Source organism: Sinohyriopsis cumingii, chromosome 18, assembly GCF_028554795.1.
Source record: "Sinohyriopsis cumingii isolate HCF-2022 chromosome 18, ASM2855479v2, whole genome shotgun sequence".
NCBI classification, from domain to species: Eukaryota; Metazoa; Mollusca; class Bivalvia; order Unionida; family Unionidae; genus Sinohyriopsis; species Sinohyriopsis cumingii.
The window spans coordinates 29,920,932-29,946,483 of NC_142978.1; the positions used below are offsets into that span (position 1 = coordinate 29,920,932).

The 25,552-nt window shown below is 34.2% G+C and overlaps 1 protein-coding gene across 1 annotated transcript in view; it reads right to left on the minus strand.

The window, feature by feature from the left end:
- The window catches only part of LOC149776300 (dynein axonemal heavy chain 8-like), a 565,538-nt gene that overhangs the window by 319,560 nt on the left and 220,426 nt on the right, over positions 1 to 25,552 (minus strand). Inside the window, exons 33-35 of the mRNA XM_089942774.1 lie at positions 18,626 to 18,825; positions 15,021 to 15,174; positions 13,518 to 13,681 (exon numbers count right to left, since the gene is read on the minus strand). Of these exons, the coding sequence (XP_089798900.1) occupies positions 13,518 to 13,681; positions 15,021 to 15,174; positions 18,626 to 18,825 (518 nt within the window). The remainder of the gene's footprint in view (positions 1 to 13,517; positions 13,682 to 15,020; positions 15,175 to 18,625; positions 18,826 to 25,552) is intronic.

A 25,552-nucleotide genomic window follows, 5' to 3' on the forward strand; every position in this document is an offset into this window, starting at 1 on the left:
TTTTTCCACTCAAAATTCACCCATGGATGGAATCCGATTTTGTGTCCTGATTTTAGACTTTTTGGTCTCAGATCTAAGGCAGACCAGTATGAACTGCAAACAGACAGATGAACCTTTGCAAAAAGTAGGATAAGATGGGCATCTGGAATAAAGGGTGGTCTTAACATGAAAATAAAAGGTCCGTTCAGGAAGAAAAAAAGAAAAAGAAAAAAAAAAGAAGTCCAACTGTTACCTTTCTGCCCATGTGCGAGCCAAATAGCCAAAGAAAAATGAAGTTTCTAACACAGCTAGGCATTAGGTTATCTGAAAATCACCTGGAAGTTGATGTATTAGGATGTAATCATTGTAATCAGAAATAGCATTCAAAATGTATTTCCTACTGGAATTTCAGGCAAAAATGACAGAAACCTCCAGTGGTGAATGCGTTAATATATAATATAAGGGATGACAATCTCCAATTTCTCCTGTGACCTATTTAAGATCTTAAACCAATCTTTCAAGCTACATGTCACAATGTAGTAACTCAGCTCACAAGTTCAGCTCAAAGATCTGACATTTTGGACTACAAATTTCACTTAAAACAAATGGCAGTCCATGCATTTTCTAATCTGGATTTCCTCTGATGAATATTCCCACCCCAAATTTTCACATTAGATTGAGGTGTGGGGTCAGAGCAATTGTCTATGGAAAATTGGAATTTACTGCCACTGTGCAGTAGTGGCATATGTTAATTGCCTACCAGCAGGCCTAGCAAACTTTAACGATTTTACATCGAGTCACACCTGATTAAATCATAGAAAAATGACATAATTTCTCAGAAATGGCAAGTATTATAATCATTATGTCTTTAATTTGCTGACAAACTAGAAAAAACTACAGCATAGATGAAACTCGACTTGGTACTCGCCATTTGCATTACTAGTATCATGACTACATAAATCTCAAATTATGATATCGTTAGTCCAACTGTCACGTGATATCAACAACAAACTCCTTCCTAATTTGTTGTGCTAAAATTCAAATATATTAAATGAAAGTCAGATACCTTTTGTAAAAACAGAAAGAACATATAGTTCTACACATTTATTTCAAGAACGATGACCAGAAACATATTACTGCTGCAGAAATCTTGACAGGTCAAATTCATCAAGCAGACAGCATATGCCAACATGGTAGTCATATACAACAAAACCTGGCTAGTTTTTCTCACAATAAATATATAGAGAATTTAGTGTTCTTTTTGTTATTTATTACAAACAGTATGCGACTTTCACTTAAAAATTTAAATTCTTTTTCTACATCTGCAATGGATTATTATTGATATTACATGTCTAACAGTCATATGCATAACTGTCAACCCTGGAGTAAAAAAATACTGTCTGCTTATGGCACATTTACGGATTATCAGGATAAAATACTATTTTTAAAACTTTAATGCATATGTACCTATTTACAACATCTACAACCATCGATCAAGTAGGACAGTAACCTATTTATTTAATGTTAAAGATGCAAGTGTTGCACTCTTGCACCTTCTGAACAACAGGCACCATGTTGCATTCTTGTACAGACTGTTTATAGGAGACTTATCCATGACTTTGTTTTCTCAATCATTGTTGATTCCAATGTACCATCTTTGATTAATGATCGGAATTCTATGCGATTTTCACTTGTACTGAACTATTTTCTTTCCAGCAAAAAAGTGATCCTGTGCAATTTGCTGTCTCAAAAAAGTGTGTAAAATAAATCACAAGCAACACTAGTAACTTAAAGAGGAGGGTTCATTTCTTAAAGAAATTTAGTCAACCGAACTTCAATTGAAGTACATAAAGGTTCTCTCTCATATTTGTAAAAGCTGTAAGCTTAGGCTAAGTTGTTGATGATGAAGCAGCAAGCTGATGTTTACTTGCTTTTCCATGATGTTTTATGTAATGGACATGTGCAATATGCCAAATAGAAAAATCACAATTACACAGTTTGAAAAACGCAAAGTTTTCTCCTTTACTAGATGCTTTCACAAATCTAAACATAACAGTATAATTGTCCTTCCGGTTCTCTTTTCTTTTCTTTGCTGGATAAAATTCTGAGTCTTCTGTTTTCATTTCTGACATGATGAAGATGAGATACAATGATAGCACCATATCCTCTGCACAATCCAATATGGCCATTAAAGACTGGCATGGTAGCCTCGATTTTCAATGGACCAATCATATTTTAGAACTCTTATCCCTATATACATGCAACACATTTACTCTAAGAATGGAACTGGGTGTTAATTCTAAACAGAAAATTGCAAGGAAATTTTAAATTTAAATTATTCTAATTTAAAAAACTGATTTTTAACAATAAAAATTACTCATTTTCAGGTCCAAAATACAAAACAAAACTTAAAAAAAAAAATGTGACACTTGGCAGCTATTCCTATGAGATATTTAACATGTGGGTTGTGAGATTTTGTACTCATGTGACTAGCAATGCAAATGATGTGTACCAGGTCAAATTTCATCAATGCATTTGTTTCATCTTGTCTTTTAGGAGATTAAGGACATTTTAATGCCCAAAATTTATTAGAAAATAAATAATTTTCATAATGATTAAATACATATATGACTCGATATAATAGCATTTAAGTTTGCTAGACCATCTGTAAAGTGTCTACAATTTGCCTCCACCATGTTGGCTTATTGTAATGCAAGACTGGTTTTCGTACCTTTGATGTAGGAAAAGATATTGATATCAAGCTGTGAAACAACCAGTGTACCAGACAACTCTAATCCACTGAGCGTTTGGATTGACTTAAAAAGTATGTTTATGGCAAGCAACCAAATGATCCATACTGCAACCTACGAATATTCTGGTCAGAACTAAATTTTTGCAAAATTCAATGACTTTTCATGATCGGGTTAAAAAATATCATTCTCCCGACTTTTTCCAGTTTCCTAGTAGTATGGCTACCCAACTGGTGCTCCTAACAGGTGTGTACAAAAACATCAATTTCCAAGGTCAATTTTCAGCACAATTTAAGAAGGAAATAAAACAGTCATCATACATATATTCTATTCTTTATTCATAGTTCCTGTTAAAATATAGCATGCATTCATCTGAAAACAAAATTATAAAGCAATAAAGATATACATCTATCATTAAACATGAATCAAGTGTTTTGTTTTAAAGATTACATCCTTTCCAATTGACCTTGTCCTTTATAACATTCTGAGTTTGTTTTACTCTTGTTTATACTGCTATTGTAAGACTGATCTTTTTTCCCTTCTTTCAATTACATCAATCCTTTCCTCCAGTTTTGAATTTGTTTCTTTTTAGTTGGATGTTCTGATATAATGGTGATAAGTATCAATGTTATCAGTGCTCAGTTGTTATAATGGCTGTAATGTCAAGTTTTGATCAGGCTTTTGGGTATATATATATAGACACACACACACACACACACACACACACACACACACACACACACACAGTTATCTCGATTACATCGGGATCAGGGGTGTCAAAAATCTGTCAACATAACCGGTTCCCAAGATATCAGTTGACAATCTAATGCAGAACAATAATTATGCACCCTGAAGTACCAAAAATTAGAAGTTTTGTTTCTAAAACCAAATGGCATTTCTAATGCACAATGAAAATAATAATTCAGTCAAGCTTGTTTGCAGAAAAACTATTGGAGGTCTTTCAAATGAGATTAGGAAACTAGTCACACAATTTTACACCACCAAAGTTACTGCAACAAGGTCAGTGGTTAAAAGCTGTTTTTATTTCCCTGTGAATAGCCTCATCCTTTTGGCAGCCTCAGCAAGACAATGATTTTCTCATGCCATCCAAATGAAGTACATGTACATATATAGCACTATATCTTTTTTTTATGAAGTATTTTTTTTTGTTAGAGTTGTCTTGTAACTAGCAGCAAAATGTAACTGACCGGTACTGTGTGTGAAAATCAATCATTTTTGTTGATTGTCAGAGGTTCCTTTACACCAGAATATGCTGGTTTTTACCAATAAAATTTGCTTCTGTTCCCGATAAAGACATGGCTGTTGGCATTCAAGTAACGACAAACTGTAACATGTTTTAAGTCTTTAGGGTTAGCTGTCTCAACATCAAATTCTGTATGAAGCCAACTTAATCCATTCATACAGTTAGAAGAAAATTATTCCATTCATACAGTTGTAGTCCCATATCCCTCCTGACTTTGATCAGTGACAATCAGCAAGAACACATCACCAAAAGAAGAATCAGCTAATCTTTTTGATCGATTGCAAGACTTTGATATTCAAAATAAAAACAATACACAGACATTAATCCGATCAGTCACTTTCCCCCTATGAAAACAAATTCATGACTTCATGAACAATCATGAACTGTTCATGAATGTTCTTGAAATGTCCATGATCAGTTCATCATTTGAGTTCATGAACAAATATTCATGACAGTTTCTCAACAAAGTTCATGAACACTTCAAGAATTTTGATGAATCATGTACTTGAAGTTCATGAACACACTGATGAACTTTTATGAACTATTATATCTTTGAAGTTCCTGAAATGTCATGAACTAATGGTTCATGAACAATTCAAGTACTCTGATGCAATACCAAGATATTTCTTAAAAAAATGTATATTAAATATCTATATCATTATATTCATAAAATGTTCATGAAAATTCATCATACAGACTTCTCACAATATTAGTGAAATTTAAATAAAGGTGAATATTTTTTTTCTTTTTTTAAATGATATGATCCTGTATAAATGTTCATACAGATCTTTAATTCAATACTTGTGTACTTAACCTGAGTATTTCTGGATTAATATGGGAAAATATTTTCTGGCCAGCATGAACAAAATGTATTTGCTTTGAAAAGCTTTCAATGACTTTGTTCTAATGTTTTTCTTCTCCATTACTGCATATTCTATTGACTTAGTCACTGGTTGCCAATTTGCAGTAAAAACCAAAATATATTAACAACGATTATCCTGATCGGACGACTATGGAAGAAGATGTGATATCATTGGTTCCTGAAATGTCACGTACTTGGTTCATGAACAATTCAAGAACTTTGATGCACCACCAAGATATTTCAAAAAAATGGATATGAAATTTCTATATCATTATATTCATAAAATGTTCATGAAAATTCATCATACAAAATTCTCACAATATTAGTGAAATATAAATAAAGGTGAATAGTTTTCTTTTTTTAGATGATATGATACAGTACTGTATAAATGTTCATAGAGATCTTTTGTTCAATAATTTTGTACTTAACCTGAGAAGTTCTGGATTAAAATGAGAAAACAGTTTCTGGACAGCATGAACAAAATGTATTTGCTACATAAAGCTTTCAATGAATTTGTTCTAATGTTTTTGACCATTTCTGTCATAAACTGCATATTCTATTAACTTAGTCACTGGTTGCCAATTTTCCATAAAAAAAAAAATAAGTGAAGAATTATCCTGATTGGATGACTGTGAAAGAAGATGTGATATGATTGATTAATATACGAGCAAGATTTCAGCAGCTGAGACTCCTTTTCCCCCACAAAAGAAAGACCATGTAAACAGTTCTGCAACAAGTAAAATCCTCGAATAAAAACCGTGGACTCCCATTGAATGGAGAGATGAGAATATTTTCAATATCATTTTTATTAAAAAGTAAGCAGAAGTGCAGAGAAGGGGTTATGAAGAATATAAAAGAAATGATTTGGTGAGAGCAAAATTGGGTGGAAAAGAGTACCCAGTCAGGATTATCAAAACTATATCTTTTCCTTCATCATTCATGATTATTTCAGTGGAAGTTATATGGATATTTTATCGGTTTTTATACGTCATCAAATTAGTTTTAACCAAACTAATGATACATGATTTTGTTCAGACCTAATTTAAACTTATTCTTTGAATGTTTTAAAAATCACTAAACATTATCATACCCTCACCCCCCTTTTGATCTTGATGCCAGACACGGTACTGCATCTACAACAGGAATTTAAATGTTTGGTATCGTTTTATTTTTCATAACATCACTATTTCTATTATCTAATGTAATTTGATAATTTAAAAACTAAAAAAGTTAATGAATGAAATTGTACACAGTACTGGTGGAAATAACATGATGAAACCAGAAGCAATCAGCAATATGCAACACTCGGAGTTGGAGTGGATGCGTTAGTGACATACTAAAGGCCTATTACCAAACAAATCTGACATTTTATCAATAGAAAATGGCAACAATATTTGAAACCAAGAAATAACCACTATCTGTATTATATATATATATATATATATATATATATATATATATATATATATATATATATATCTCCACACACAGTTTAGGTTATTTAGTGCAACAATGTTGCAAAAAAAAAATGTCAATTTTTATTCATTGAAACATCCGACTCCTGTAACCATACCTATGGCTAGTCAGCTTCGGTTAAAATATAATTAGTGACAAAATTCTCCAATAATATAAATACTCAGTAAGTTGTGTATTAAGTGTAAGGGATTAAATAATCTTGAGTTGAATCATAATTATTCCAGTAAATAAAGTTGGGTACAAAAACAAGGTGCTAAAAGCTGAAGACAATGTTGATCAACGTTTATCTGTAATTAAATACCTTTATCTTTCAGATCAGACAGCAGAGAAGTAAAATTATTAGAGGATGAAGTTTGTAGGTTAAGAAGGAAAATGGAAAACTGGAGGAACCTACAGCCAAGATGAAAAAGACATTAAATAGTGACTGCTGCAGCAATGTTAAAGATCCAAACAGTAATCAGATGAAACAGCTTAAGTTGCAGATGGAGACATTCAGTAGTGACAATGGGTGCAACTTGATTAAGTTATATGCCCTGAACATCTTCACAAAAGAGTCTTGCAAAGATTTACACATAGGTCATTTAAATATTCAGGGTTTTCTTGAAAAGATTGATCAAGTGAAGTTACTGCTAACCTCTCCAAATAATAATATCCATTTATTTGGACTCTCGAAAACAATGTTAACAGAAAATCAGGGTGAAAATTTCTTGTATATCAATGGCTATGACAAACCTTATTGAAAGGATAGCTAGGAAAGCAGGCGGTGGTGGGCTCCTTGTGTATGTTAGAATTAGTACTATTTGTAAAAGATGGGAAGACCTAGAAATACAGGAAATAGAATCCATTTGGCTACAGCTCACTCCAGAAAAAGCTAATCGCTACATAGTAGTTTTGTGTAGAGACCCCCATCATCACATACTGATTGATGTGAATATTTTGATCTTCAAGTAGATAAAATTTCAAATGAAGAGAAAGAATTTTACATTCTAGGCGATATAAATAGAGACCTTCTCAATGATCAAATAAAAGGGAATTAGATAATTTTAATGTTTCATTAGGTATGGAGTAACTTGTAAATGAACTCACCAGAAAAACATCTAAAACACTTATAGATCATAAACTAATACTAAAGAAAATATTTTGGAAGTAATGGTTTCAAAGATTGGTATAAGTGACCACTTCGCAATTTTTCTAACATGTAAAGTCAATGGAAAATCAACAAAATATAATATCCATACATCCATTACTTAGAGATCTTTTCAAAACTTTGATACTGTTAAATTCCTAGAAGATCTGAAACAGATTCCATGGAATACAGTCCAAATCTTTGAAGATATTGATGATGTTTTAGATACTTGAGCAGATCTGTTCATCAGTATAGTGAACAAACATGCCCCTTTAAAAACACACAGGCTAAAGAAAGACCACCAGCCAGGCTGGATCTCCTCAGAAATTTCAGAAGCAATAAAGCAAAGAGACCAACTAAAATCAGTAGGAAATCAAACTGAATATAGAGTTTGGAGGAATAAAATTAAAATGATACATCAAGCCAAACTAGATCACTACAAAAAAGTGCAGGATGAAAACCAAAATAACCCGAAAGCTATCTGGAAAGTGTTTACAGGGTTAAGTGCAGGCAAATGAAAGAGTAAAACTGAAATTTTATCCCTCAATCATGAGGGCATTTATCCAACTGACATCTAAAATATTTTTAACAACTTTTTTGTTCAAATTGCTGAAAAACTTAAAGAACCCAGAACTTCATCTGATCATCTGGAACTCAACCATTTTTGTGCTTAAAAAATTACCAAACACTATAAAGTTTGAAATTCCTGAAATGAGTCCCGAATTTGTATTGAAACATAATAAAAAAATGGATGATTGTAAAGCTACATGATTTGATATGATTGGACCAAGGCCACTAAAGGTAGCTGCACCTGCAATTATAGAGAGTATATCTTTCATTTGCAATGAAAGTATTAGGTCTAATAAATTTCCACAAACATGGAAAACTCCCACGGTTATACCATTGCATAAAGCAGGAAAAATGACGATGTAAATAACTACAAACCTATCTCTCTCCATCCTTGTCTCTCCAAATTACTAGAAAAACATGTACACGATTATTTTCTCAACTGTCTGAACACTTATGAACTTGTTCATGAAAATCAGTCTGGCTTTCACCAAAATCACTCCTGTGAAACTGCACTTGTATCTTTGATAAATGGCTGAAAGCATTATGTCAAGGAGAAATGCTAGGCACTATTTTGGTGGATTTTCGTAAAGCTTTTGATCTTGTAGACCATGAAATTTTGCTTGAAAAACTAAAAATCTATCAATGCAGTGAAAACTCCCAAAACTGGTTTACTTCTTACTTAACTGACAGAGTGCAAAAAGTATCTTTAAATGGTCAAGTTTCTGAAAGTAAAAATATCAATTGTGGATTTCTGCAGGGCTCTATCCTTGGACCTCTGTTATTCATTCTATTTATCAACAATTACCTCTTAAGATTGGAACATCAATTTCTTCCACTGACCATTCTGCAGAAGATACTACACTGTCTGAGATGGGTAAAACCAAAACGGTACTTAAAAATAACTTACAAGATGGTCTCAACCGACTTCAAGTATGGTGCAAGGAAAATAGCATGATCATAAATATAGAAAAATTGAAAGCCCTACTATAGTTACAAGTCAACAAAAATAAGCAAGGCTAGATAGCGACATACTCCAGGTTCTATTTGACAATGTGAGCCTTAATATGACCTCTCAAAATAGAATTCTTGATGCATTCGTAGATAACAATCTTACTTGGTCTATTCCCAATAAAACATGTTTCAAAACAGGTTAATTCTTATATCTGCTACTAAGGCAAATCAAACCATACATTCCTCTTCAGTATAGGATCATCTTTTATAAAAGGTACATTCAGCCATATCTGGACTACTGTAATGTAATTTGGGGTAATATCTCTAATTCACTTTTAAGACTACAAAAGAGGGCTTGCCATTTAATTCTAGATCAATGTATAGACAATTTTCAGAATGCAATGAATAATATAAAGGTTTTAAGAATACATGAAAGAATATTTCTTAGAAAGGCCAAATTGATGTATAAAGTATCCAGAAAAGCCATTTCTGTCTATCTAAGCAATATCTTACACCAAAGAAATGATGATGGTACTCAAATTTAAGGTCCATAAAAAGTAAAAATCATATTATACCAAGGCCAAAGAAGGAATTGTTTTTAAAAAAGGTTTTCAATATACTGGTCCAATGGCATGGAACAACATTCCTAGTGACATAAGGCAGGCACCCAGCATTTCATTTTTTTTATAATCAATGTCTTAAATGGATGAAATCTTTAGAAAGTTAAACAGTTCTAGTACAAAAAATACTACATTGCTTTCTGTAATTATGAATCATTTTCATAGCTGAATATTTCAATGCAGGCTGATATTTTATGTTTTATATATGTTTATATTTTCACCGATTCCTGTGCATGTGTTCCTGTTCCAGGTTTTATAATCTGAATTTTAAAATTACTTAATTATTTAGTGTCAAGCCAGATTCTTCACATCATGTTGTATATAATGCATATATTGTACATAACAGATAGAAGGCCTCAAGGTAGATTAGTTCTCTAACTAATAGAGTTACCTTCTCTAAATAAAGTCTTTATTATTATTATTATTATTATTATTATTATTATTTATTATTATTATTATTATTATTTATGACCTGGTTGTTCATAGTGCTGGAACAATCTGCATGTACTTTAGTCCAGTTTACAATCAACAATAGATGATACTACATGCAGGACCTACAAAATTTCAGAATTTGGCAGCCAGCCTATTTTTTTTCAGAATAGTCTGAATGGTAACAGTTACAAATATTAAATAAAGTTTAGTGGTGTTTATCTATATTTTTGTGATGCAATAATTCATAGCAGTGTCAAAATGCATATTTTGCCAAGAGAATGTGGTCGTTGCTCACAGTCAGCAGGAGGTCGCTCATGACAGTACATTTATAGGGTCAAGTTTCTCCAAATGCTGGGGATTTATTATATAAAAGACTCTAAACACACACACAAAAATGAAAATAAAGAAGCCCAAAACTGGAGATTAAAGAAAGAGAGTCTCATACAATTCCAAAGCTCTGGCTCAAAAGAATTTATCATCCATCAAAGAACATGGAGAGAAAGAAAAGAAACTTTGCTCTGTACATGAAAGGACACCTTTTCACTTATCTTCAACAAGCCAGACTCGGGAAATGATTGTGTCTTGTAAAATGAAATTCCCATGGGCATAAAATCACATTTAGCACATTTTTTTATAGTAACAATGTTATGCAGCTTATAACAAACAAATATTAACAGTGATAAAGCTGTTTGATTTCAGAGTGCAACAATGTTTTAATGTTCAAAATTCGTCAATTCATAGTGATATTAGATACAGTACTACCCACTTATATCTACAAGCCGCCTATTTTGACAAAAAAGCATAGTCATGGTCCCTTGGTCTACTATTACTACCAAAACTGTCATGCTTATGTCGACATTGAGACAAAAAATAAACATACATGTCAACAGAAGCCTTTGATCCCAGCTTGAACAAATCCTTTGTTTTCTAATCATTTATGTTGACAAGCTGCCAGTTCCAACCCATGCTTTGTTCTACAATTAGTTGATCTTGCCAACAAGCTTCAATTTTTCCCGCCTAATCATTTATGTCAGCAAGCAGCCAGTTCTGACCTGTACTTTATTCAACAATTAATTGATCTTGCCACCAGGCTTTAATGTCGTGGTCGGAAAAAAAAACAGGCTTTAGTTTGGTCCTATAAAGTTGGTCTCTTGTGGCGACTTAAATAAAAGCAATGAAATCTGATCGATTCTTGCATTTTCCAAAGTGATCGGTGATTAAAACAAGTTTATTGTGCTGTGACAGCTTCCTTGTTAACTTTATTTAGCATGTGTCAATGTATGCTATATTATGCCTTCATTAATAATATCAGCTGCATATCTCTTGCTCGCTTTTATGTACTTTTCACGATGACTTCTGTAACTAAATACATGTACTGTTTAAACCAACTTGTTGACAGGTTTTCATTTCCCTGTGAATAGCCCCATCGGGCCCTTGGTAGCTTCAATAAGATGGGAACAGACTGACCAAAATCTAGGCCAAAGTACATGTACTTGAAGCATGTAAATAACAACTATGCAACCATGTGCTAATGCTGACATTGAATATCGATACTGAATATCGTAGTAAATGTTTTTCTTATCAGGATGTGACCGATGCAATATTTTATTGTGGATTTTATTATACAAAGGTAACCAAATGTAATTTGTCAATATACAAGTCTTTTTCACACTGGTTTTGTCTTCATGTACTAAAAATTTCCATTGTTTCCTCAAAGTGTAAATGCTACTCACTGATGACAGGTCACCCCTTACTGACGAATTTAACTTGTATCTTTTAGTCAGACCCCCCCCAACACTTATCTTGACATCTGCCTATGTCGACAATATTTCCTCAGGCCCGAGGATGTCGACATAAATGAGTAGGACTGTACTGTTTAAAGGGATATAGTTATGTGTATCTATGTTGTGTCTTTTACTTTCAATCCATTACTATAGATTACAATCAGCTATAAATAGTTTATTTATTTGTGTTCATGTTTTATATATTGAACCTGTTGTAACTGTTTGATGTAATTTCCTGTTGGATGATCAAGTCATGTGGGTTGTATTGTAATATAAGTCAGGTGGGTTGTACTGCAACACACGCCATGTAAGAGGTATAATGCAACTCAGTTGAAATAGAGCCATGGGATGTATACATGGTGGAAGAAAAGAACAATTAATTCATTCCTCTCTCCCCTCATACTGTTCTTGTTTAATTCATTAACCCCTGGAGGTTTTTATCATTTCTGCCTGAAATACTAATAGGAAACACATTTTGGGGGCTATTTCTGAATACATCCTAATACATCAACTTCAAGAGATTTTCAGTGAACCTAATGCCTAGTTTTTTTAGAAATGTCGTTTTTCATTAACTATTTCACTCACACATGAGCAGAAGGGTATAAGTTGGAGTTCTTTTTTTTCTGCTTAATGGACGATCATTTTCATATCTAGATCACTCTTTTCTCTCCAAACATCCATCTTATCCTACTTTTGCAAATGTCAGCCTGTCTGTGTGCACTTCAGACCAGTCTGCCTTAGATCTGATTCCAAAAAGTCCAAAATCCAGACACAAAATCAGATTCCAATCAGATTCCAATGATGGGCACATTTTGGGTTTTAACAAAAATTGGGTCCAAAAAATTACACTTTCCCTCTGTATTTTGTAGCACAACTAGAAAGTCCAAATTATTTGGTAATATTGTATAGCTACATTTATCTAAATTTCTAAAATAATAGACCCTTTAGCGTATCACACATGACCGTGACGCTACAGAGCTCGGAAGTAGGCTACTACCTTGTGTTTAAATTTAACATGAGAGGAGTCGTTTATTATTTAAATTATTTTACGGAAGTGCCTAAACAACTTTTTGGGATCATTTTAAATTCATTCAAAGAGTTTTGGACAATGCCATTCCAATATATCACAATTCTTGGTACTTCATTACATTCAAGGATATTGGTACATCAACACATCTGACACATGGGATTTATTCAGAACACTATTCTTTAGGACTTATGATAGAAATTTTGGGATTATTTTGGATTTAGTTCACAAAAGCAAAAAGTTCAGCTTAAATGTTCATCATATAACTTAGACAATTAAATTATTTAAAAGTTTTACAGAAGGGAGCCACAGTGGCTCAGTGGTTATCATGCCAGACTTGTTACAAAGCATATATATATGGAATGGATGCATGCACATAAAGAAAAATGTCATTGGGGTATATTAGAAAGTCAGATATGGAGGCAATATTCTTATTCATTTTTTTCAATTACCAGTATTCACTATTACCAGTATTCAGTTTTTACATTTTATTAAACTCATGTTTATTTCACGCTGTCTTTTTTTCAGTTTTCATCAGAAAACTGGTAATGTTTTTCTCTTTGATTTCTATTTCACAACATTTTCTAACTGACATTACCATTTTGTCTGCATCAATTTCAGTCTTTCATTTGTTCCCCAAAATTACAGTAGAGCATGTTTACTTTTTTAACCTTACCCTGTAAGAGACTTCTGGCAGACTTCCAGTTGCTCCAGAAGATGTGGCAACAGTTGCCCTAATGTCTCATCTCCCACACAACAATTGACAACATTAGGAATCTCATGGGCTCTCTGCATTATTTTCACCCAGGACTTGTCAATATTCTGGAATCTCTTTGCTTCCTGAAATGATTGAATATGGACCAACACTTCTGAAAATAATGCCAAACTTCACTAAAATAACATGCATTTAGATATGAATGTCAAAACAATTGGCACCTGCCTCAAACAAAAGGTTTGATTATTTTCAATGAAATATTATGGATGACAAACATATTATTATTTCTCGTGAGTGATCATGTACATGACAAATAAGGGACCAGACTTGGATGAACACTCTGAAAGAGCTATATGGCTATCAGTATTAAATTTAAGTGTATTTGTCCTAATTAAGCTGCAAGCATCACAAATCATGGCTATGTTGTCCAAATTTTCTAATCTATATTTGTACTGCTTTCCAAAACATGTTTGTAAGAGCAAAACTAAATTAAAAACACTCCTTGTATCATAACTCATTACATGTTAGACATTACGTAAATATTCATTTTTCAAGATGAATTCCACTTGAAAAGTAATTTCCTGTCTATTGTCGCATTCACTGTAATGAACAAATACAACATAAACTAATCAAAGATGTAATTTGATACAAGATTCCATGTAGGTCTGATATTAATAAACTGGCTCAACTTACTGCAATTGACCATTTTTTTGTTGTTTTCCAAGTACATACATGCAGCTAAACTAACAACGACTCTCTAAACATGGTTCCTACAAACTGAACCATTAATATCTTAAAAGTAGTGACAAGAGGCAAAGATGGTGTTCAAAGTAAAAATTATGTATTCTTCGTCATAAATTAAGTTTAATACTGTTCAGATGGATGACTTCAAAATTAATAACAATGTTTACCAAGGAGATGCTCGATCTTATCATACTTAGACATAAATGAAGATCATAGATTTTTCTATCCTGGGTTCCTATCTGAGTTCTTAACAATAAAAGCCCATAAACAAATTATGACCTAAATATGAACTAAACTCCAACATTAAGCCCAGCCAATAATATGGCAAATCACATCATCACTTCACACCAGACATCACTCATAATTGGATTCATCTCATATCTTGATGATATTATGATCATATAAAGTTTGATAAAAACCTAATCATATTAGTAGCCTCTACTGAGAATTTAAAAAATTCAAACTTGATTTACGTTACTGCCACAATCTATTGCATAGTCGCAGAATAATGTTTAGGCATTCAATCAGGAAAAAAAGAGACCTCCATTTGGTCGAGTCTACTTTCTATTTAGCTTGAAAGCAATAAAGTTAAACAGTGAGTTTAATCTATAATATTTACCTAAATCTTGAATAAGGACAGCCATAAAGATATGAACATGCATGCCAAAGTGATTGCTATGTCAAGCTCTTCTTAGGACCAATAAATATTTAATTTGTTACCTGTGGCAACTGTTTGGCAATATCACCACCAACAAAGACAGCTTCTAGATACACCCAAAGATTCTGAACAATCAGCCAGTTCTCTAAGATATCAGTGGTATTTGAAAGTTTGGCCACCCACTCTTGAATCTTCTTTTTGAAGGGAGCATTGTACCTAGTAGTAATAAAGGACATAATTTTTTACTTGAAAGAAAAGGTAGAATTCAGTCATTATTAAAACCAAAACTAGACACATACATAAGTTACTTTTGCAAAACATGATAACTAAAAATATAATTGCTTTGACTTCCTTCCTTAACTGAATACAGTACTCATGTTCTGTATTAATAATAATACAATGCCTGTTTAATGACAACCTTTTACACTACTTTAGACTAGGATATCACTAACCCCAATGCCCTTATCTTGAGATTGCTGGGATCCATCAAGACTATTAAATTAGTGAAATTGCCATTATTATCTCATACAGATTTGGAATCTTTGTAATGATTAAGGACAAGTAGGAAACTTGTTATAAAATGGACAAATATGACACTTACCCCCCTCCAAAAAAAAGTTCAAAAAATTATTAGCTTCATTTAAAAGTAACATTAATTATAAAACGTTTCTTCTTGTGTTAAGAACAGACTTGTTTCAAGTGAACATACATTGATACTTCTTGATTCTTAAAAGTGAAATTTAAGTGGGTATTGTTGGCCCACATTTTGCAAAACCATTCTAAAAATGTCATATAAATCTTGGTAGAAATATCACTTAAAAATTTAAAATCATAATATTTCCATTTACTCCAATTTCACACTGCTGCAGAATGCTCTCATCTGTTACCAGGTTATGATAACTTTGATCTGAGCCTTTTTAACATCAAATTCTTTGGCAAGAACTCATGAACTCACCACATTGTTGCTGAGCTGATTGTACAGTACTGCAATTTAATCATGCTGATGAAACTTTGGAAGAGCAGACGAAATGTCTTCTCCATCAAGGAAATGATACATGTCACATGGTTTTTGGTCTTTGCTTCGTACCCTTAATTTGTTCAAGGCTAATTTCTCTTTAAGTGTGAATCCACAAAAGCTATATTTTACCTATGCTGACATGTTATGATCCTAACAATTACCTCTGGTCATAATCATCAAAGAAAAGAACTCTATTGTCTGAAGCCCAAAACATTATCACAATTCTATCACAAAACTGTTGAGCATTTTTCCTGTAAATGTCAGCATTGTGTAGCTAATGAGATAATATTAACCATAGTGGTACAAGTTATAATGTACTTTAGCCAACATTTCTTTCAGTAACAAAAGCCTGACATCAGGAAACAGTAGAGATAATTGGATTACTTACCTTATGAATTATCTATTGTGTATGGACACAGATAAAATGTGGCTACTTGTAAGGGATAAATGTGACACTTTGGCCTAAATTGCTGGCCACATGCCAGATCAAAAGGGTGGTCACCCTAAATTGCTGACCGTATACTGCAGAGGGGTGGCTGCCCACAATGGGAAATTTTGTACACAAACTCATCAGCTGACAAGATAAACTGCCATGTAGAGGAGGTGGCTGCTGGTAATGGGGCCATAGAAAAGGGGGAGCTGTTCCATGCATTCTTTAGGTAACAGTGACCAAATATGCAGAACGAAAATAAAAGTAGGTCATTTTGTGTTCATTTCATCTATAAAATTCTTCAATTTTCTGAAGCAAAACAACATTCTAGACAAAATACAAATTCTGTTGCCTAGATAGCAAGCTTAATGCATGTTTGCAAAAAAACAAATAACTGGTAATATTGTTAATGTAAATTATTCAAGAGTCCATCATACAGACTGATACTTTATTGTCTTAAAAGTATTTCCAGGAATTCTAGATAAGATAATATGTTCTTCTCAACTGCTGAGTGCTGAAATTATTTATGATATTTTTGCATTACAACATTTTTATATTGGCCACTGTGACAGCCATAATGGATGTAAGATAGTACTATTTTCATTAGGGAAAAACTATACACTGATTGAAGAATTTCAGTGAAAACCTAGTGTTAGTATGACCATCCATTAATAACTTATGGACAATTTTCTCAACATCTTCATGTGGACGTCATATATTAGGCACTATTTTCATTCTGGGTAAACATGATGAGATGACTTTGCATTTAGCATTTATTATAGTTCCTAATATCTGAAATACTAAAGTCTCAATTAAACTGCAGAAACCTAACAAGAAACCATTTAATACAATAAGAATATTACTATTTTCAAGTCTGAAACATTGTGTATTTCATTCAAGTTTCGTAATATTTCTCATGCAACTGACCAGTAAGTAAAAGTATACATCTTCTAAAAGGTCATAAAACAGCCAGCATAACTAAGCAAAAGGAAAATACATTTTATTCCCATGAAAACGAGAAATTCAAAAATCTAAACTTCATAATTTTCAGGTTTTTGTCAAACTAACTTTTAACAAAACTGTATCTTTCAATCTATAACGTATTCAAACAAAATTGTGTGATTATGCAAATAGATTTCAGGTCCGGGTATTGAAGCTCAAATGGGATACTACAGTATGAAAAATTTTAATCTGTGAAATATACAGATGAAACGTATTTATTGCTATTCAAACATTATTCTGGTTGTTGTCTGACATAAATGAGCCACATTTCATAAAAAATGCTGATGATAAGCTGTACATTTATCAAAACTGTAATGTTTCTTATTGAACTGGTCTAGTTAAGAATTGTGTTAAATCATGACAGTGCTATTTAAGTATACTGAAAAGATACTGTCCTAGCATGTAATATCAATCTAAACAGATTTATTGATATACTGATCCAAAGAATACTGTATGTTCTAGTAAACCTCATCAAGGATTTCTGAATAAAGATTTTGTCTTACTGTTATTTCTATTTAAAACATGAATACATAAACAGATTTTTTTCAAATGGAAAAAACACAATATTCAAAATATTTACAACTTCAAATATAGGCCAAATATAAAAGATCCCTGACACATTCATATATTATCATAAATAGGTCTGTAATAGCACAAATTTAGAAGAAAATATCTCTTACAGTATTTGAACTATCAAATAAATATTCAAAAAATTTTTTATGAAATATTTCAAAAAATTTAAATTTAGATAAGTCTCTTGAAATCAAATATTATTCAACCTCAAATAAAATGTATTATTTCTGGGATCTACATAAGTATGTATACTTTAATATGTCTACTTGCATCTCTTAGAAGAAAACAGAAATTTGAAATTAAAGATGCATGCACAAAACTTTCTTGATTAGCCTCCTTTCTTCCCTCATGTTAGGTATCAGCCAGAAATGAAATGCATAAAGAAAATCAAATTTTAACAACAGTGACCATGATCTTATAGCTACTGACCTCATAATCAATAGGTCCTTTCTTGAACATAGGGAAATACATGAACTTGGTTATATGGAAATCTGTTCAACAAAACTTAAGCTATCACATCAAAACCACATTAAATGAATGCCCAACCACCCAGACAATGGTAAAAAATAACACAACTTTTGTTGGCAAAGAATAAAGGCAAAGAATAAAAAGTATTTGTGACAAAATCTATGATATAAAGAAACCTGTTACTGAGGAGGGAACTGAGGACCATCAAACTGTCTTCAAGAAAACTAATGATTTCTGCGGTCTCGCCTCCCTTCAAAAGCAGCTCTCCTCGAGCCTTGAAATTAGAATAACTGAGATTTCGGTTGTTCCAGTCAGCCACTACTTGATTGAGCTTGGCTTCAATGTCCTTCTCCTTCACAGCTGAGATACAAATATCCTACAGAACAAAAAGAGCTCAAATTACTAAAACCTAAAAACATCTTCAAAACAATAGGCAGAATTGGGTCTTATATCATACATCTGCCACACATTGGTCTAAAAGGCAAATGAAGTAATAAAGATTGGTTACACTGAAAGGCAGATCCTTTTTAGAATCAAGCTCTTCAGTTGAAAATGGTGGTATTCAAACTGTCGTTTAAATGTGTTTCAACTAACTTCAGCTGGACTAGAGAGTAGACAGTTTTATTAGTGACACTCGAACATGGGCATCTTTTGCATTAATATAAAAGTATTTGTGCTAGGATTCCACACACACACACACACTCAGAAAAGTGTCATTTCCATCAAGCTGCTATTGAAGTTTTGAACTAGGAGCCATTCCAAACATAACCTTGAAAATGAATGTACTAAGAAACGTTCATAGTAATTTTAATCACGACAAGGTCATTTCTGAGAAAGAAGTTGAAAATAGGTATTTCATATGTTTACTATGGAAACCACACCATTCCTAGGGGAGACACATCAGAGAAAATTTTGAAAGAATATATTTTATAGATATGGTACAGATTTTATCAAAATTGGCACATCCTTCTAGGATGAATTTGAAAATATGTTTTCCATGTGGTTGCTACAGATGCCATAATGTCGCTAGGAGAGACATCAGAACATAATATTTTTATAAGAAACATTTCGAGTCTGATCAAAACTGACTATGCCATTCAGGAGAAAAGGTGAAAATATGTTTTCCATACTGCTGTTAACACATTAACCACTGGAGGTCATTTTCACCTGAAATTCAAGTAGGAAATACATATTAAAAGCTATTTCTGAATACATCCTAATGCATCAGCTTCCAGGTGATTTTTCAATAACCTAATGCCTAGTTGTGTTAGAAACATTGTTTTTCATTGGTATTTGGCTTGTGCATGAGCAGAAGGGTAAAAGTATCGAGACCACTCTTTATTCCAAATGCCCATCTTATCCTAGTTTTTTGCAAAGTTTCATCTGTCTGTCTGCAGTTCATATAGGTCTGCCTTAGATCTGAGACCAAAATATCTCAAATCTGGACAAAAAATTGGATTCCATCCACACACAAATTTGGGTGGAAAAAAATCAGGTCCAAAAAATGAGGATTTTCCCTCTGTATTTTGTATTGCAACTAGAACTTCCAGATTATCTGGTATTATTGTAGAGCTACATCTGTCTACCTTTAGTGTATCATGCATGACCTTGATGATACAGAGCTCAGCAGTAGACTACTACCTCCTGCCATGTTAACTCGTCGCCAGGGGTTAATGTGTTAATGAACCCACACAGCTGCAGGGGATGCCATCCTCAACGCACTATATACAGAGCATGTCCCAAGAAATATTCCTACCAAATATTTTAAAAACTAGCTTTACTATTCTGGAGACATTCAAAAGATTCTGACATACTAGCATGATCTCAATGAAAAAAATAATTTTAGTACTTGTGTACTTGAATAGTGTGGTGGGAGACAGCAGTAGCGTTATAAAGAATTACAATATAACAAGTAAAAGGCATTTAAAATCAAAAGCAATCATGTAATAAATCTACTTTAAAATTTATCATAACAAGTTGTTTCAATTTGGGGATTTTTAAAGAGCCAAAGTTAATATCGGTGATTTAAAAATATATAAATAATGGTTTTAGAATACATGGTCTAAATCCTTTTTACTTAGATGTGGTGATCCTGAAGTAAACTTACTCTGCATAAGCCAGTTTTTCTTCTTAGATTTACTATGACCTAGATAGCTTACCTTTAGACCACAAAATCTATAGATTTATTTCCTACCCTTACTGAAATCCATCTACAAAGTTTGGCCAAGAAACTTGATCTGAACCAAAAGCTGTTGAACAAAAACCCATTTTTCTTCAAGTCAAACCTTTACATGCAAAATCTGATACCAAAATAAGCTGGTCTTTACCTTATCTTAAATGCAAGCCCTCCACAACCTTTGGTCAGAATATGCAAACTAGAACTGAAGTTATTTTCCATAATTTTTTTTACCTTTTCCTGTAAGCAACCCTGACTTTAACCCTCTGATCCACAAATCAATATACTTCTTTCTTGCAAAATAAGTAAGTCACCCATAAACCCTGATGATTTTTTGGTATTATGCCAATGACCTTGACCTTTGAACCCTAAAATCAATAGGCTTCTTCTTTATATCAAGTGAATGCTAGTAAAAATTTAATCCAGTTGTAGAATTAAAAACTTTTTGTGGGGAGGGAGAAGGGTAAAACTAATTTTAGTACACAATACTTACATGTCACTATTACACAGCTTCAGTTTTTTTGTGCCAAAGAACCACCATCCATTTGATGTGACTACATTCTCCAACAAAGTGGAAAATTGTCAGCATGACACACTCCTTTCATGCACATGGCTTGGCAGATGCACAGAATGGTCATCTGTTTCAGAGACGACAATTATGCCAGGATATCAGGGTGGGGGTGGGAAGAGGGCATTCAGCAATAGTGATAGGTAAGTACTAAATAATCAAAACTACTATTACCCACATAAACAACTACATTTGAATAGCAGCAAAAATTTAATTACCCATTGCTACTGCACAGATGAGTTGTTCAGTTATGTGGGTAGACTGACAATCATGGAAAAGCTGATAAAAAAAAAAAACAGAGAAAATGTTATGTTGAGGGAGAGGTTCGTGTTACAGAATACTGGTATCTCTCTGTGGGCCACCTGTGGTGCTGCAAAACTAGATCCGAGAGAAAAAGTGTCTGCACTTTGTTATGCTCATAAGTGGAGCAAAAAAGAGAACAAGGTAGTATTGAATGCCAAAACTGTGACTGTCTTCATGATGTTCTCCAAGGAGGAGTGATTAAGGTAAGCTGATGAGGCAATAAACCTCATGAGTTTTTAATTCCATTAAGGAAAGGTCTCGATTGGTATGGGACTGATAGGCTCTTTTCATTATACATAGTGACAATCCACCATAAGATAGTGGCAACAAAAAATGCCTACAAAGCCACATGACAGGAAAATACATTTCCTGCCCTTCCTTTTTTTCTTTGAAGGCCTTAAGATAGAAAGAAAGGGCCCTAACCGGACACAAGATCCCTTGATCATCCCTGGCAAAGATTCAACTAACACTGAGATAATAGTTTCCTATTAAAGAAATGGTTAGAAAAGGAAAGAAACAATTGTAATTTCATTAAACCAGAGAAAACCTGTGTTGATATATAAGGCATAAATCACTACATCTTCTTTCAGATGCTAGAGCGAGTAAAAAGAGTCTTGAGTCTGAGGACTTGAAGCGAAGCTTCACTCAATGGTTCAAAGGGGTTTTTAGTTAAAAACAATAAAACACAAAAATATTCCATCTGAGCATAAGAGAGCAAGAGACAGGTTTCTGCAGTTCAAAATACTTAACAAGAATCGAAAGGTGTGAATACAAACTAATTACCAATGGACAAGGTATGAATTTCACTTCTTCGTCTTGCCGAGGTAAGGGTGAGAAGGAAAACAGTTCCGAGTGTGAGATCCAAAAAGGAAGCTTCATTCAATGGTTCATAAGGAGCTTTAGTTAATGACCAAAAAACACACATAACAGATTCCATCTGGGTACAAGGGAGCAAGCGACAGGTCTATGAAGCAAAAAAATACTTTATAAGATTGGCAAGATGCGGATCTGAACTGACGTCTGTGCTGTTCAAGAATTTAAGTATGTTGGAGATGACAGCTAAAAAGCCATTGACAGTGGATAGTGAATATCTTTTGGTCACAAACATCAACAAATGTAAATCAGCACTGGAAGTTACAGAAGGGTGGATAGGATTGATGCATATTCTACTGCACCAATCGCAGAAGATTCTCCACCTGGCATCATAAACTTTGGATGTAAATGCTGTCCTGGTATGAATGATGCAACTCTCTGTTATGGAGAAGTGATCCCCGATGTTTTGACAGGAGATCTATCAAGAGGTCTAGGAGATCCTTGAACCATGGTTGTTGGGGTCACAATGGAGCAATGAGAATGATCCAAGAAGTGAAAGTTGCAGAAATTGTGGTAGCACTTGGAAAGGTGGGAAGGCATAAGTGAATAGGTGATCTCACTGGAAGCTGAATGCATCAACTGCCCATGCTTTCTGATCCATGACAGAAGACACATAAAAGGGAAGTCTGTTGTTCAGCTTGGTCACAAACAAATCCACTAGAGGTCTTCCCCTAAGGGAAAACAAAGAGACCATTCTGTGAGGATGGCTTGGTCAATTCCAGACAGGCTGTCCACTAATAAGTTCATCTTCCCTGGAATGTGGTGAACTCGGATTTATTTTGACATTCTCTGAGGCTGCCCAGAGGAAAAGTTTCCAGATCTCCACACAAAGAGAAGGGGCATGTGTGCCTCCTTGATGTTGTAGGTAGGCTACAACAGACATGTTGTCTGAGGAGACCATGACACATCAACCCCTTATTAGGTCAATGCATTCTTGCAATGCTAGAAATATACTTTCATTTCAAATTGTTGATAAGGATCATGTTGATAGGGATCGGGTGCATGCATGTAGAACCCCATCAGAAATCTGTCTCGATTCATCCACCAAAGCAAAAGGTGGTGAAATACTGGTCATAGATCGGTGGTTGAAGAAAACTCTCTGTCAGGTTTCCATCTTGCCAGAAGAAGGAACTGTAGAGGACGAATATGAAGATGTCCTAAAGGAACCAATTCAGCAGAGGCATTCAAGGTTCCAAGTAGGAACAGATAAAGGTGAGCAGATAAAATGGTTTTTGCTTGTTGTGTCTCCAGGAGAGCCAGGATTTGACCTACCCGATCCAAGGGAACCCAGACCAAGTTTTGGTTCATGAAGAAGTTCCTCCCTATGTAAACAAAGTCCTGTGATGGAATGACTTCAGACTTCTTGAGGTTGGGTAGGAGACCCAATAAAGTTATGGTGGACCAAGAGCAGAACAGATCCTGATCAAGAGACTGAACATAAACATGGTGGTGAATCAGCCAGTCGTCAAAATACTGGAGAATCAAAATTCCCTGAATTCAAAGGTAGGCCAATACTACTCCCATAACCCAGGTGAAGACTCTGTGTGCAGAAGAGATTCCGAACAGCAGAACCCAAACTTGGAAAACTTCCTAGTCTAAGCAGAAATGAAGATATTGTGGTTGTCAATCTGTTGTCAATCAATATTTTGGCCTTGTGAAAACCTCCCTGATATTTCCTCAATCGTAGATGAATGTGGAAAAACCCTGAAGATCTTCTCCAAACTGAAAAGGATCCTTTTTTTGCTGTCTGCTTGGGGCACAAGGGGGGGGGGGCTAACAAATGGTAAGCCTTGTTTACTGCCTTATCAATGGACCAATCCACTTCTTCTTCTTTATCCACCTAATATGACGGAGTGGGCTGAGAGAATGTGTTATTGCTACAGCTTGTGTCTTAAACTCGTTGGAATCAAAGAGGATGGAGAGAGCATCATCACCCTCATAGTCAAGGCATTCTGAGTTGGAGAGTGGTTCGGTATCACCTTGGTGGAGGGGCATAGGAGTTCTATGTGTCACAGTCCCTGGTTGATCAGGATGCAAGGAGGGGAGAGAACATCTAACCACCCACAATGATGTAACACCTGTAGATTTCCACACAAAAACCACTTGGTGAGGTGATGGTGGGACATGACCCACAGCAACACTTCAACTGGTGTGGCAAGGTCCAGTAGTCCATGGGGTCATAATGGACCAATGTCCCCAAGTTGAAAGGCCCCATTTCCCATAAGGGATAAAAGGTATATCTGGGTAGGGGGGACACCAAAATGGCCCCCATCCCTAGCCTCAATCCTGTATACAGATTGTAAATCCTGCACAGGGTAGGATAGTGGAAGGGGGAGAGGCAAAGGCTTGGTCCTGGCCCTGTCCCCATACCCTGAGGTTGATAGATGGAGAAGACCTCATCTTCACTCTGTGCATTATGGGTACAATGTTTTTGCTCCCTAATGGAAGGGACCAACACACTGCCAGAGGCACAATAAGTATTGGTATTGCAATGTTCAAACTCCCTGACGGAAGGGAGCAACCCGCTATCATAGCGCTCAACCTGCCTAAAGGGAGGGTGCAACCAAAGGTTATAGTGCTCAATCTCCTTGAAGGAGGGTGCAACCTGCTGTCATGGTGCTCAAAAAAAAATTGTTTTGGGGAGTGGATAGACAAAGGATGGAAATTATCAGTGAAGTATTTCCTTATTTATTGAAAGAAACAAGATATTCCAGTTCTGATTATTTATTGAGGTAACATGCAAATACATGAATGTCAATGCAAGCATTGTATGAAGTTATAACTATTTTATCAAGTTGAAAATAAAAATGGAGGAAAGGATGTCCTCAACATTTGAGCAAGGCCTGTTATTGTTCCTAGAACATAGGGACTTACCCATAAGGTTCAGTTAATACTTTAAGTAAAAGTGTCTACAACCATGGGTAGAACACAAGGAAGCTTCCCAATTCCCTGAAAGAACAAAGTTCTAAGGGGTAAAACAAAAATCTACAATATGGTTTTAGAAATGAATGGACAATAGTAACAATAAGAATTATTAAGCACTGTAAAGTAGAGAACACTAACTGCAGTATATTAGTTGTTCCCAGGCAGGGTGTCTGTGAAAAGAATGACATATGGGTAGATCTACCTTCTGCGCATCACCATGCAACAGAGTGGTGTGCAAACGGTCAAAGGGTCATACTG